Source organism: Macrobrachium rosenbergii, chromosome 10 (genome assembly GCF_040412425.1).
Source record: "Macrobrachium rosenbergii isolate ZJJX-2024 chromosome 10, ASM4041242v1, whole genome shotgun sequence".
Classification (NCBI taxonomy): Eukaryota; Metazoa; Arthropoda; class Malacostraca; order Decapoda; family Palaemonidae; genus Macrobrachium; species Macrobrachium rosenbergii.
In genome coordinates, this window is record NC_089750.1 from 33,185,053 (window position 1) to 33,200,138 (window position 15,086).

General features: G+C 43.1%; 1 protein-coding gene across 4 annotated transcripts in view; it reads right to left on the bottom strand.

Annotated features, from left to right (window-relative positions):
- The window catches only part of LOC136842588 (prolyl 4-hydroxylase subunit alpha-1-like), a 173,574-nt gene that overhangs the window by 29,331 nt on the left and 129,157 nt on the right, over positions 1–15,086 (bottom strand). For 3 of the 4 annotated variants that reach the window (XM_067110136.1, XM_067110135.1, XM_067110138.1), the window contains one exon: positions 6,526–6,691. In XM_067110136.1, the coding sequence (XP_066966237.1) occupies positions 6,526–6,691 (166 nt within the window). Of the gene's footprint in view, positions 1–5,366; positions 5,498–6,525; positions 6,692–15,086 lie in introns of those variants that run through there. The other variant, XM_067110137.1, reaches the window with a different exon arrangement.

Here is a 15,086-nt window from a genome sequence, read left to right on the forward strand (position 1 = left end):
CCTATGCAGAAAATTCCATGTGTTGGTGAAACAAGGTTTCTTGGGTTGATTTTTGATAGGAAGCTGACTTGGATTCCACATCTGAAATATATTAAGACAAAATGCTTGAAAGCAATGAATGTGCTGAAGGCTCTGTCCCACGCTTCCTGGGGTGCTGACCAGAGTCAGATGTTTAGACTATGCAAAGTCTTAGTCTTTTCAAAATTAACTTATGGGTGTGAAATGTACACCTTAGCAAAGCCTAATAGCCTTAAAATGCTTAATTCAATTCACCCATGGAGGAATAGGAGTGGCTATACGAGTATTTAAATCATCTCCCACTGACAGCATGCTTGTAGACGCTGGTGAGATGCCTCTGGACCTTCATTACCAATGTCTGTTGGTTCAGGGCTGGTACGGATTTCAGAGGCTTCTTGAGTCCTTAACCAGCATTTGTATAAGATATGGAAGGCACCGGCCACTCTATTGCATCTATTTTTACAGCAGAATTGTATGCAATCTTAAAGGCCTTAAAGGAATTTTAACTCTGAATGGAAAATTTTTTTTATTTTATATTGTGACTCAAGAAGTGTTCTTCAGGCATTAGAGACTTTTAACTCTTTACACCCACTGATTTTAGAGATTATGGAATAGCTGTTGTTGTGAAAAGAAGAGGTAAAGAAGTAAATTTTTACTAGGTGCCTTCCCATGTTGAGGTTCTTGGAAAAAAGCAAACTGATCAACTAGCTAAGTCAGCAGTCACTGCTCCAGAACCAAGGCGATGCCTACTACCATAGGTACGAATTTCCTCTTGTCGGTCAGAAAATGAAAAAAAAACTTTGGCAGTCCCTTTGGGAAAATATTGAACAAAATTGAAAGATGTGCAGTATTACATCATCAGTATCTCCTTGATCATATCCCTAAATGCCAAGGAGACTAGAAACAATGTTATTCAGGCTAAGGATTGGACATACAAGACTTACTCGTGGGTTCTTGATGTCAGATGAAAACCATGTATTCTGCGACAACTGTATTGTCCTCTTAACTCTCAGACATTTGCTGGTCAAATGTCCCAGTCTTGGGGATCTAAGACATAGGTTCCTCTCTTGGGGATGTGACAAAGATGTACATTTTATCCTTGCTACAAACTCAACACATTTTAAATCTTATACATATACTGTACAGCGTATGTGTATGTACGTATAGTATATATGTATTTACAGATATGATGTTATATATACATATATATATATATATATATATATATATATATATATATATATATATATATATATATATATATATATATATATATATATATATATATATATATATATATATATATATATATATATATATATATTATATATATATATATATATATATATATATATATATATATATATATATATATATATATATATATATATATATATATATTATATATATATATATATATATATATATATATATATATATATATATATATAGATGCTATATAGATAGATATTTCTTTTATGGAACTCATTTTAAATTAATTCATTTATATTTTTGTAGTTTACTATTTAAATCATTATGGCATTAATAACCTAGATGTTGTGATGTTGTGATACCAGTTTTAGTAACCATAAATCAATCAGTCAATCTCACTTTAGGGCTGATGTCCATATACCTTTCGACACCAGCTCTACAATCAGAGACAGGTAGAAGAGACATATGGCGAAGAAGTTGTTTGAGATTTCCAGGTTCCAAGCTTACACCTGGCTACCATTTGGCACAACAGGTAGCTCTGGGGTTCTTTCTTCTCCATGCCTGCTTTAGTTTAGGCATGGAGAACGGTTTCTTTCTTGGAAGGCAACCTCAAACCTTATCTTTATCACAATTTTGCCTTATGTAATCAACCACAGGTTGATTCCTGCTTTTCCCTTGCAAAATCTGGGACTTCTCATGTGTCCATGCCAAGTAATCTGGACCTGCAAGCAGTGGTTCGAGTTCCTGTGAGATATTCCTCTCTAGTTAAAGTTTGGATCCAGCTGCTCAAAGTCTGGTATCTCCAGGCACTGAGAGCTCTGGTACTTCACACCTAGATGTTTTCTGGCCTCTCCTGCAATGAGAGGGTTCTTTCTTTGTTCTCCATTGGAGTTCTCAGATATTTCCGTTCCTTTCACGGCTGTCAACAAGACTAGAATCATCTCCAATTATTGGTGCTGGAGATGAGTTATCTCTCTGGTCAGAGCTGCTTGTCAGCAGATAGTGGTGTTTTGCTTACCTAACTTTGCCATGAAACTTCTTTCTGCCCCGGTTTTTGAAAGGCATGGTCAACCTTCAACCAGGGTTTGAATCTAGAGGTAGATCTCTCCTTTTTGAGGGAGATATTTTGTACTCCTGAGAAGCTATAACAGCCTTTATATCTCCTGCTGATTCAAACCTCAGAGGGTCATGTCTCTTTCTTTTAGGAGTTTGACTGGTAGCCTGTAGGAATCTTTTCGAGGGTTGTCAGACAAGTCTGAACCCAGAGACTGTGCCTTGTTTAGCCTTGACATTGGTATAGGTACAGGCGAATCATCTGGGCTCTTGTTATGTATGGCACTTGGGAGGATGGAGATCTGTTTGTTTGGAATTGTCCCGAATTTTGTAACAAGATTCAGAACTGTTGGTTATGTAAGTTTGAACCTTTCTCATTATGCTCACTAAAGGACTTTTCAGTAGTGACTCTTGCAGGATATTACTCGAGTTCTATTTGAGTACTGCAGTATTATCTTGAAGGCACTTGACACCTTAGATTTGTATGTGGACAACTCTTCGGTTAGTACTAACAGAGTTAAGGAAGGAGTTTTCTGAGTAAACTAAACTTCCTGGCTCTAAGTTGATGTGTGGGCATTATCTCTTCCAGTTTGGAAGGAGAAATGCAGCCTAGATAAGAGCTCATGGTAGTAGGGGCATCATTCTATGCTTTGCACTCAGTAGGAACCAGTTGGCTTGCAGATATTACATGTGGAGAGGTGATTGGGTATGATCACCTGCATGTTGTTTTACCTGCAGAATGTTGCCCACTAGCCCTGAACACGTTTTCCATGAACCAGTGGTGGTTGCTCAACTGGTTGAATAGTGAGCCTGGCTCCCTTTGGGACAGGCAGCACCTCGTCTAGGTATCCGGTTGGCAGGTAACAGGTTAGGAGTGACTGGTTCTCCTCCCTCTCTTTTTCTTCCTTCCTCTCTGGTAAATGGTCTCTTTTTCTTCCTTCCTATCTGGTAAATGGAGAATCAGAGTGCCATTCCATACACCAGCTGGACAGACATGAGTGCAGGTTAGCTATCCAACTGAGCACCAGTCTTTTCATTGGCAATAAAGGGATGCAAGTTCCCCTCCTCTCTTGGCGAGGGCAGAGGAGGACAGACAATAAAGCAAGCTTGTTAATTGTATTTACCCATTTTATTGTCTCCGACACTTCAGTTGGGTTCTTACAGCCTGATTGAGTACAGTAATGGCGTACAAACCCTTTGTATGCAATGGTCCAGAAGTGTAGCATCTGCTACATCCCATGTGTGCAGAATGCTAGAGGTATGGGGTCCCTTCCTCTGCACCTAAACAGATAAGAAAGGTAACACCCCAGGGAAGGAGAACCTACTAGTTGGTTCAAAGAGTACCCAAATTCCTCCCACCAACGGGTAAGTCTCCCGTGTAAAAAATGAAGGTTTGTATTTTTGTAGGATCAAGTAGCAAATTCTAAGTTGATTTGTAAATTTCTTAACATACAAACCTGAAGTTCTTTACATTAATGGGCAACCTCAGTCACCCGTCACTTTGGTGCCTGGACTGGAAGGCAAAGTGGAGTGCAGACCAACAGGTGGGTGGGGCTTACCTCTGCCTGTTGGTAGTTTACTACCTTGTTAATAAGTCTGAATGGCCGACCCAACTTGCATTCGTAAGCTAAATACATATGTAAAGAACTTCGGGTTTGTATGTTACGTAAAATACAAATTACTTTTAAAATTTGCTATATTGTGTTATGAGTTATGCAAGTCTGAATAAAAATTGGGGATTAAAGATTTATATTTCTCAGTTAAAATTTTAGCATATTATAGAAAGATGATGTTACCGTTAAGGTTAAAAGTTACTTTTTGAATGAGAAGGATGGGATGTTGTAATGAGCACTGTGCAGTGTATATAAGTCAGTGTGAGAACGCATGTTGTAACTCTTGCTTTCGTGTTATGAGATTGGGGAGTGTAAAACAACTAACCTGGATTGCAAGTTTAAGAGTGAACTTGTTAACTTTACGAAATAGACAAATTTGAAAAATAACGGTAATTCGTGTAAATCTTTGAAGCCATATGAGATTACAGAGCATATTACTTAACAAAGGTGAACTAAGAGGTAAAACACCACACTAGGTTTTTTTCTTTTCAACTATAACAACATACAAAACTGAAATCTACATTCTATGCAAGAAAAATAAAGTCAAGCCTTATTGAAAGTGGTAAAAATAAATCTAGTGTACAGTCTTTTCTTACGTATTAAAATTTTTGCCCTAAAACCACAGGTGCATAAACCTCTTGAAAAGTTAAGATTGCAGTACTGTCAGCAAAAGAATTGGCATTACCCCAAATGTGCATGCTGCAGATCAAGCAAACATACAACAAAATTAAATCCCAGCACACCAAATTGTTTTGCTTAGTAACTAAAGTAACTTCTTAATTTGCATTGTGATCTTTGCAATATGCTCCAGCCATTAGTTTCAGCGTTTAATGGTCTCACCTCTTCCAATACAAATAAATTTTTAATCTATCTACTTATCAGATACTCTTATTTCTAGATATCTAGAGATCTATTTCTACCTCATCTGAGTTGTTGCTATTTTTCTTACTGTCTTATCATTACCAGCTTCTAATCAATTGTGTTTCAATTTATACCTCCACCACAACATGGCGTTTTCATAAACAAATGGTCCACATTCACATTTATATTTTGCAATCCTGGGCATCTCTTGTGACACCAGCTGTTATCTTCCGTAGAGTACATAATTTCGAGTTCATTACTGTTCTCTTGTGGCTTGCATATGGCAATGTTCCTGACTGTCTTTTGCCTTTGCTTTCATTCCAGTCACAATAAGCTTTCTTTTGCTTTCCTGATTGTTTGTCCTTTCCTCTCTATTCCATTCTTTTACCTTACAGACATATTTTCACCATTAACTTCCTCTGATTCTGCTGTCAACACTAGGTTATCAATTAGTAACACTTCTTAGGATCCTTCCTCTCTGCTCTCCTTCAATTCATCCTCCCTTAGTATCATAAACAATGGAAGACCTGATGTTGATCCTTGATGGACACTAACATTTACCTCAAAATTTTCTGACATAACTGCTACTGTCTTCACTTTAGATCTTGTGCAAGAGTTTCTGGTACCTCTTGCTTTCATAATGTTGATCTATATTCTTGTCTTGGTACTCAAATGCCTTCTCAAGACCTGCAAATATATTGCAGAATCTCTTCCTTTTTACATGGTACATCTGCAGTTCACTGTAAAAATTTTGTCATTAACATATAGACTTGCTGGAGTTTGAAGGCGACAGAATGTTCATTAGTCACTGGCATATTCCATTTGATATAAACCAGAAATGCACAGGATTAGATAATAATCTAGAAATTATATGATTCACAGGGAACATAACACCAGCGGTCATCAGGTCATCAGTTTTAAATAAAAGATCCGTAAGAGGTTAGTGGCAAATAGAAATAATAATCAACATTTCTCTTTAGCAAAATTGCATAGTTTTAAATAAAGATCAATTAAGTAACTAAGAAATTTAACATTAACTTCCTAGAGCTTGTAAATGGAATAAAACATTTAAGATTCCTAAATTAGATCAAAAACTGCATTTCTCTTTTTGAGCAAAAATTGCATAATTTATTTTATCATGTATTAAGAATAGGATCACGAGTTGATATCAATACATAGTAAAAAGGAGTATTAGATTGTAACTCATGCTAAGAAAGATTCTTATCCTACTTGCATGTTTAATAAAACTAAGAAATTTAACATTAACTTCCTAGAGCTTGTAAGAAGTGGAATAAAAACATTTTTAAGATTCCTAAATTAGACTTCTAAAAACTGCAAACGATGCTAGAATAATTTTGAGGTGCTATTCTAGGAATAAGTTATTTATGGAATTTATTTTATCATGTATTAAGAATAGGATCACGAGTTGATATCAATACATAGTAAAAGGAGTGTACTAGATTGTAAGGCGACTCATGCTAAGAAAGATTCTTATCCCTACTTGCATGTTTAATAAAATTCGATTTATACTTAGATTCTACTTATTGCACGCAACATGCCTATCTATTTATGAGTAGTTGTAATGATTAAATCTAATGGCTGAATCGCAAATCACACAATGATTGGCGATTGATTATTCAACGGTAATTCATTCTCCCAGAACATCTATGTATTCCTCGAATATTAAACTTGAACGCACTGCGCGAGTGCAGTAGCTTTTGTAATACGCTGGTTTTGGCTTCAGATACTGAGATAATGATGGACTTACCCCATTTTATACCCTTAAGAACAGGGCATGCTCCGTGCATGGTTCTTGTGTCCTCAAAACCGTCAGGCAGGAGGTTTGACCAGAATACTGCACTGCCAGCTGATGGTTTCACTCCAACTCCAATACGAGGGAAAGCTGTGTGCCCTCCAGCTTCTACGTCATTCATCTGTCAAAGTTGGTGGGGAAACATTCCGGAGTTACTCAAGAGAATTTTTTCGACTGTTAACTTTACACAACATTTGTATCACTTCGGGTGGGATTAAATATGGAATAATTATGAGTATACCAGTAACTACTTATAGATTTGCATTACTTCTTTAACTATAATAAATAACACCTTTTAAAAACACTCAATCAGCAAAAACAAATGAAATATCTAGTATGAGGTTCTGAATTTTCAGCTAGAACCATCCAGCACTTCCAGTTCTGTATTTGTTCATATGAATTACATTGTCCATTTGCTTTAGAAGGGTGAGTTAATTCCAAGCCTCTTGTTCACACCTTTAGTAAGTTATAAAATACACATGTAGTCACCATCATTTCGTACATTTTGCTGTATCTTTTACGTTGTGAGGTTCAAGAAATGTCAGAAGTAAAAGACTGATCCTTTATTATTCTTGACAAGTGTTTATAATACAGACAGCGGACGGAAAGGTAGCGGGCGACCTGAGGCCTCCCGCTGCGTCCATACAGAGGTTGTGTTTGTTAACAGGCATAAAAAGACATATATAATGCGGTACAGAACATGTAAAAGGCAGGTATATATATCGGCGGACAGGCCATACAATGATGTATACAGTGAGATACATAAAGAATCTGAAATATCAACAAGTAACATATATGACGTGATTAATGTACATATGAAGAACGTGTGAGAGGGTGCGAAAGAAAGAGCAGGTAGACAAGAACTGCTAGTTTATTGAGGAAGCGGCCCACTTATAAAGCGGCGTGCGGACATCAGCGTATACGCGGACGTAAGTACAAAAAAATATACAAGTGACCCGAGGTCAAAACTATTCTCTACACAAAACAGGACAGGTACATACAGATAACGTGATGATTAACAATAGTAGATTAGACACAAAAATACTCTGACACATACACTATGTATAAGGGCAAAAATGAATAGGTAATAAATGTACAATTACATAATGATAATAAGGCTGAGTACCACGACCTAGGGTCAGCTATGAAGGCACCGTAGAAAACGGAGGTTCATAGAAAACCTGTTGAGCGGGGACTTTACAATACTCCCCGCAAAAGACGTAGGTAACGTCTGATCAAAGCAGGTATCTGCTGGGACAGCAGAGAGGGCTGCATCTCCTTGGTGTCAGCTGGGGGGTGCGTTTGACTTCTCCGGTGCCTTGTGCCTGGGAGTGGTTGGTTGCTCCCCTGCCAGGGCCCGGGGCCTTAGGGGGTGCCCACAAGATTTTCTTGTGGGCGGGGTGGGCTGAGGTGGCGCTGCTTCCTGCGCGGGGGCTTTGGGGAGTGCCACCGACTTCTTCCTCCAGGAGTGGGGCTTGAGGCGGTCTATCGACACCCAGTCGTCCTTCCCGTTGATGTCCACCTGGAATGCCTTTTTGTTTCTCTCCAGTATGAGGAAAGGCCCCCTGTAGGGCCTGGTTAAGGGTGGGTGTACGACGTAGATTCTGACGAAGACGTGGGTGGTGGAGGATAGACCGGGAGGCATGAAGGGGACATCCTGTCGGTATACGTCCACCGGCAGGGGGCGAACTTTCCGACTCTGTCGCAGAGCCTCTGTGTTGTTAGGTTGTCCCAGTCGTCTGTGATGAGTTCGCCTGGGACTACAAGGGACTCTCTGTAAACTTTTTCTGCTGCGGACGGGTCGCCATTGGCTCTGGGGGTGGTCCTCAGCCCGAGGAGGACCCAGGGCAGCTGGTACTTCCAGTTTTCGGTGGTGCAACGAGCCATGAGGGACGCCTTCAGGGACCTGTGGAACCTTTCCACCAATCCATTGGCTGCGGGGTTGTAGGCAGTGGTGCTGTGGTGAGTGGTCCCCAGCAGGCGTGCCAGGGTGGTCCACAGCTTGGACAGGAATGCTGGGCCCCTGTCCGTGGTTATATGGTCCGGGACACCGAACCGGCTGATCCAGCTGGAGAGGAGGGCCTCAGCGCACGCACTGGAGGTGGCTTCTTCCATGGACATCACTTCGGGCCACCTCGTGGAGCAGTCGACGACTGTCAGAAGGTATCTGGCTCCTCCTGATGGGGGAAGAGGACCCACTACGTCAATGTGGATGTGCCCGAAGCATCTCCCTGGCTGGGGGAAGTCGCCCACCCCCGATTCGGTGTGCCGCCCTACTTTGCTGGTCTGGCACTGAATGCACTGCCTCGCCTAGGCCGTTGCGTCCTTCTGTATGCCGTGCCAGATGAACTTCTCTGCCAGCAGTTTGGCTGCCATCCTGCCGGAGGCGTGGGACAGTCCGTGGATGACATCGAAGACCAGACAACGACTGGAGGCGGGAACCAGTGGGCAGGGGTGGCCAGTGCTTACGTTGCTCAGCAGTGTTGGCCCCCCAGGGGCGAGGGGCACGTCCTTCCACTTCAGCGATGTGATGGCGGTGCGGTAAGCTGGAATCTCTGGGTCGGTGGCCCTGTTCCTTGGCGAGGTCCTCGCAGTCAATCCCGAGCTGCATAGCATTGATTTTGATCCTCGAGAGGGCGTCAGCTACTCGGTTCTTCCTGCTGGGGAGGTACTTGATGGTGCAGGTAAACTCCGCGATGGCCGTGAGGTGCTGCTGCTGCCTTGAGGACCATGTATCCCCCAGCTTTGTGAAGGCGTGGACCAGCAGCTGGTGGTCTGTCCAAACTGTGAAGGGCGTACCCTCCAGGAGGAATTTGAAGTGGCGTACCGCCTGTTACACCATGAAGAGTTCCCTGTTGAAGGTGCTGTAGCAGGACTAGTGGGGCTGAGCTTCCTGCTGAAGACAGCGATGGGCTGAGGGGCTCCGTTGATGACCTGTTCCAGGATGGCCCCAGATGCGACGTTGCTGGCGTCCGTTGTTAGCTGGAGGGGGGCGTTGGAGTCCTGGTGGGCCAAGGCTGTTGCCTTGGCGAGGGTGGCCTTCATCAGGAAGGAGGCCCGCTGCTGGTTGGGACCCCACACTAAGGTCTTCAGATGGCCCTTCAGGATCTCCGTCAGGGGGCCATGGTGTGCGCGACCCCAGGGATGAACCTCCTGTAGTAGTCGACCATCCCGAGGAATTCTTGTATGCCCTTGAAGGAGGTAGGGGTGGGGAACCTGACGACGGCCTCGACCTTTGATGCCAGTGGGCGGACGCCTCCCGGGGATATCTCGTGGCCCAGGAAGTCAACCCTATCGACGCTGAAGGTGCACTTGTCAAACGTGATGATGAGGCTATTCTCCTGCAGGCGCTGCAGGACCTTCCGGATGTGCCGAAGGTGTTCCTTGTGGGACCTGGAAAAAATTAGGATATCATCGACGTAGCAGACGCAGAAGTTCAGGTCTCCCAGGATACTATCCATCAGTCTCTGGAAAGTTGCCCCTGCATTCCTCAGGCTGAAGGTGGAGAAGGCAAAGATGTAGGACCCAAAAGGCGTGATGATGGCAGTTTTGGGGATGTCTTCTGGAGCTACTGGTACCTGGAAATAGGATTTTAAAAGATCTAGTTTTGAAAATATTTTGGCCCTGTGGAAGGAGGCGGTTAGGTCTTGCATGTTTGGGAGAGGGTAGTGGTCCGGTTCTGTAGCGAGGTTGAGCCACCTGTAGTCGCCGCAGGGTCTCCAGGAGCCGTCCGTTTTCTGCACCATGTGAAGGGGGGAGGCCCATGGGCTGGGAGCCTTCCTGCATATGCCCATACACTCCATTTCGGCGAAGGCCTTCTTGGCCTCCTGAAGGCGCTGAGGGGGAAGCCTCTGGAACTTCGTGTGCGTCGGGGGGCCCCGTATCTTGATGTGATGATATATCCCATGTTTGGCGGGGGCCTGGGCACCTGACAAAGCTCAGGCCTGAATACCTCTGGGAATTCCTTCAGGAGGGAGGCGTACTGGTGGGGAGCGACAGAACAGACTGTGGACGCACTGAGGCCTGGCGCCAGGGGCAGGGGCTGGCAGGACTCGGTGTCCAGCAGGCGTTTGCGGCCGACGTCGACTGTCAGTCCAAAGTGGGCCAGGAAGTCCGCACCCAGGAGTGGGGTCCTCACATCCGCGACGATGAAGTTCCACTTGTATCTCCAGCCCAGGATGGAGACCGACAGGAGCTTGGTGCCATAGGAGAGGATGGGGGACCCGTTGGTGGCCGTCAGGGAGGCAGCCAGGTCCGGAGGGCATCTGCGGTCCTCTCTGGAAGGTGGGAACACTGACCGCACTGCCCCAGTGTCAGTCAGCATCATCCTGCCAGAGACAGTGTCGTGGACGTAGAACCCTACTGGTGCGGGGCTCCTGGGTGTTTTGGGTGCTGCTGCCTTGGCGGCCTGTGAGGGTGGCCGCCGCCTCCCCTGTTTTTTGGATGGGCAAAAAGGCAGGGGGCTTCGCAATTCTGGCCCTCTTTGCCGAACCTCCGGTGGTAGTAGCAAAGCCCTGGCTTTTCCTTCTTCTGGTGGTGAGGTGGCTGCCTCCTGGCGACAACGTTGATGTCCTCTGCGGTGGAGTCCTCTGGCTGGAGGCAGTTGATGGGGTGTGCGGGCGTGGATGCCCGCTTCGCTGCCCTCGTGGAGTCAGTCAGCTGCTGTGCCGTCCTTATCAGGTCCTCGACCGGCAGGGTGTAGGGCTCTAGGGCTCCTCAATCTGTCCATGAACCTCTGGGAGTAGCTGCCTCAGGAGGATCTCCCTCGACAGGCTAACCTCCTTGTGCCTGCCGCTGCTGTCCGTCTCGGGGAGGAGGAGGAGGTCCTGGAGGGCATGCCACATCCGAAATGGGACAACTCATCGCCGCCATCTCATCGCCAGCCAACTCATTACCGCCAACTCATCTCCGCCCAACGTATCCCCGGCCCAACTCATCTCCGGCCCAGCTCATCTCCAGCCCAACTTATACCCGGCCCAACTCATCACCGGTCCAACACACACACACACACACACACACACACACACACACACACACACACACACACACACACACACACACTGCAAGGCAGTAAATAAAAACGAAACAACAGTTACTCAATTACCAATCCTACTATTTGTAAACAAAAATACCGAACTATGAAATCAAAGTTTGTCAACAAAAACGTTAGTAATTTTTAACCTTTCAATGCATGATGACAATTACTTAATTACCAATTACAAACAAAAGTACCCAAGTATGAAATCAGATGTTTGTCAACAAAAACGTTAGTAATTATTAACCTTTCGATATATCACTTTCAGTTTTACATTCTTTCAGTAAACCCATTACAATGGAGACAATTTTAAGTCAGAGAGGCAAAGCGAAATTTTCTCATGATGGCTATTTGTTCATTTTCGACAAATTCAGCAAAACGGACAGCAATTTGATGTTCTGGAAATGTGATCAGCTCGGCAGGTGTAAAGCGAGAATACACACAAGATTTGGAAACGTAGTTAAAGTCTTGAATACTCACACCCATGACTCTTCACCGATAAAAGTAGAAGTAGAAATAACAACTACAAAAATTAAAACCAGAGCTGAAGAGACGATAGAAAACCCAAGTGTAGTGATTAATGAAGTTTTATGTAATGTTCCCCAAGCGATGCAAGGATCACTCCTGAATTCGTCGGCTCTAAAGAAAACTATTCGTCGGAAACGGAATCAGATTAGTGCCTCTCCACCAAATCCAGTTGACCTACATCATTTAGCAATCCCTGATGAATATTCGACCTACGAAACAGAGCCAAACCAGAAGGAAGATTTTTATTAAAAGACAGTGGTCCCAGTGAAGATAGAATTTTGCTATTTGGAAGGAGAAGTTGGTTGCAACATTTGGTATCAGCAGAAGTTTGGTATGTAGACGGAACGTTTAAGATTGCTCCCACGCTATTTTCTCAGGTGTATATTGTAATGGCTCAAAAATTCAGAGGTGTCATTCCAGTGCTTTATGCTCTATTACCTAACAAACGGAAAGTTACATATTCAAGGCTATTTAAAATAATAAAAGAATGTCAACCAACAGTAAACCCGAAATCGGTTGTATGTGATTTTGAAATTGCAGCATTTTTGGCAATCAAGGAAAATTTTCCATAAGTCGAACTAAAAGGGTGCTTCTTTCACCTTAGCCAAAACATGCAAAAACATTGCGGCTTTGGGTCTAAGTTCTTGCTATGATAACGATAGCCAGTTTTCTTTACAAGTAAAGATGATACTGGCGCTTGCATTTATTTGTACCTGTCAATCATATTGATTCATATATTGATGTCTTAGCTGATGAATTATCCCCAGAGCATGTGCCAATCTTGAACTGGCTTGAAGACAATTATATAGGTCGGTTAAACAGACGTGGAAATAGCAGACGTGCACCACTCTTTCCATTGGAAATGTGGAATTTGTATTTTCGAACTTTGAATCATGAAGATAAAACAAACAACCATGCAGAAGGAGCGAACAGAAGATTACAAATGGAATTAGGAATGGAACATCCTACACTCTGAAATTCATAAATGCACTTAAAAAAGTTCAGAAAGGTAGAGATTTTTATTTGGAATCACTTATAGCAGGCAGTTCACCACCCGCCAAATTAAAAAAGTACAGGGATACTGATTCCCGCATTCTTAGAATTGTCCAAAATTTTAATGAAAGGACTCCCATTGAATATTTAAGAGGCATTTCTCATAACATAAAATAAATTTTTTTTCTATATTTTCATGGATTTTTTGTCTTTAATTATATGGTGTTAATTTATTTTTAGTGTCATGAAAGAGTCATACTTGATTCTGAATAAAGGTGTTTTTAATATTTACTGAATTTCACTGATCACTGCCGGGAATGAGTTGGGCCAGGGATGAGTTGGGCCAGGGATGAGTAGGCGGTGATGAGTTGGCAGTGATGAGATGTACCCTACTCTGCCACATCTCCAGGAGGTTCGTGTCCTGCCGGGGGTTGATGGCGAGGTCGAAGGCACGGAGGCCCTCTCACAGACCGGCAGGGAGCAGGTCTCGACGAGAGAGGCCTTTAGTTCTTGGAAGATGGCAGGGCTCAAGGTTGACGTCACCCACGGGGCGACCTTTCTGTATATCTCATCCGGTAGGGCGTTGATCGCGATGTCTGCCTTTAGCAATTCACTGTTACACACCACACCATGATGCAACATGTTGTGAGCAGTGTTACACAAACCTCGCAAGGTTACCAGGTCAGTTTGCTGCGCCATGATTATGAGAGGCCGACAACCAACTATAAGCTTGCAATTGCTCACATAAAATCGTTAGAAGCTTGTTTCAATCATGATCCCGCGTACCATCAGCAATATTCCGATGTGATCCCAAAGTACATAGATACCTGGTTCATTCAAAAAGTGCAAAGCCCAGTCATCGAGGCCTGTTATATGCCTCACTTTGGGGTAGTTAAGGAAAGTGCAACCACACCACTCCAAGTAGTGTTTAATGCTTCTTCAAAGCAAAGTTGTGGGTGGTCACTTAACGAGAGCCTATATGCCGGCCCAAACTTATTGCAAGTGTTATTTGATTTGTTGTTAAGATTCAGGTCCAAGCCTTATGCTGTTACCGCTGATATTTTTAAGGCATTTCACCGCGTTATCCTAGACGCCAAATATGCTAATTTTCTGTGGCCAGAAAATTCCTAAAAAAAATTACCACCTTTGAATTTAAAGTAGTTGTATTTGGTGTAACCTTGAGTCCCTACCTCTTGCAGCAAATCTTACAAACTCATCTGCAGAGGGAGGGTTGAGATGAGCTCATAAAGCACTTTTACATTGACAATTTTATCAAGAAATATGACTCAGCTGAGAAAATGATGCAAGATTCCTTTCAAGTCAAAGGAATTTTGGAATGCGCTCACATGCCACTCAGGGGATGGGCTAGTGACAATAAACAATTTTTAATTCTGAAGTTTGTGTTGAAGAAGCAGTAGAAATCCTAATTCTTGAAATGGTTTGGAACCGTGAATCTGACACTTTGTCACTCAAACTTTTCAAGGGGAAGGGAGTGATAAATCAGAAATGGGTACCCACCAAACGAAAGATCCTGTCCTTAGCTGTGTCCAACTTGGAACATTTAGGCCTTGTATCCCCAATTTTTGTCAAAACTAAAACCTTTTTGCAAGTTCTGTGAAGTGAGAAAGTGGGTTGGGATGAAGTGCTAACTCCTGAGAGAGCAGCAGAAGCGAGAAATACTTGGTGATTTTATGGAGACTGATCAATTAAAATTCAAAAGGGGAGTAGTTTCAGAGAATTCAGAATTACATGGTTCTTTGTGATGCTTCCATGAAAGCTTATGGAGGAGTAGCTTATGCTAGAAATGTCAATGGGGAGACCAATACTTTAACAGCAAAACTTAGAATTGCCCCTCGAAAGAAACACGCTAACGATCCCACGGTTAGAGCTGATGGCTTTACTCGTTGGGGCCAGATTAGCAAAGTATCTAAGCCATGTCTTTACATTTAGTAAAGTAGTG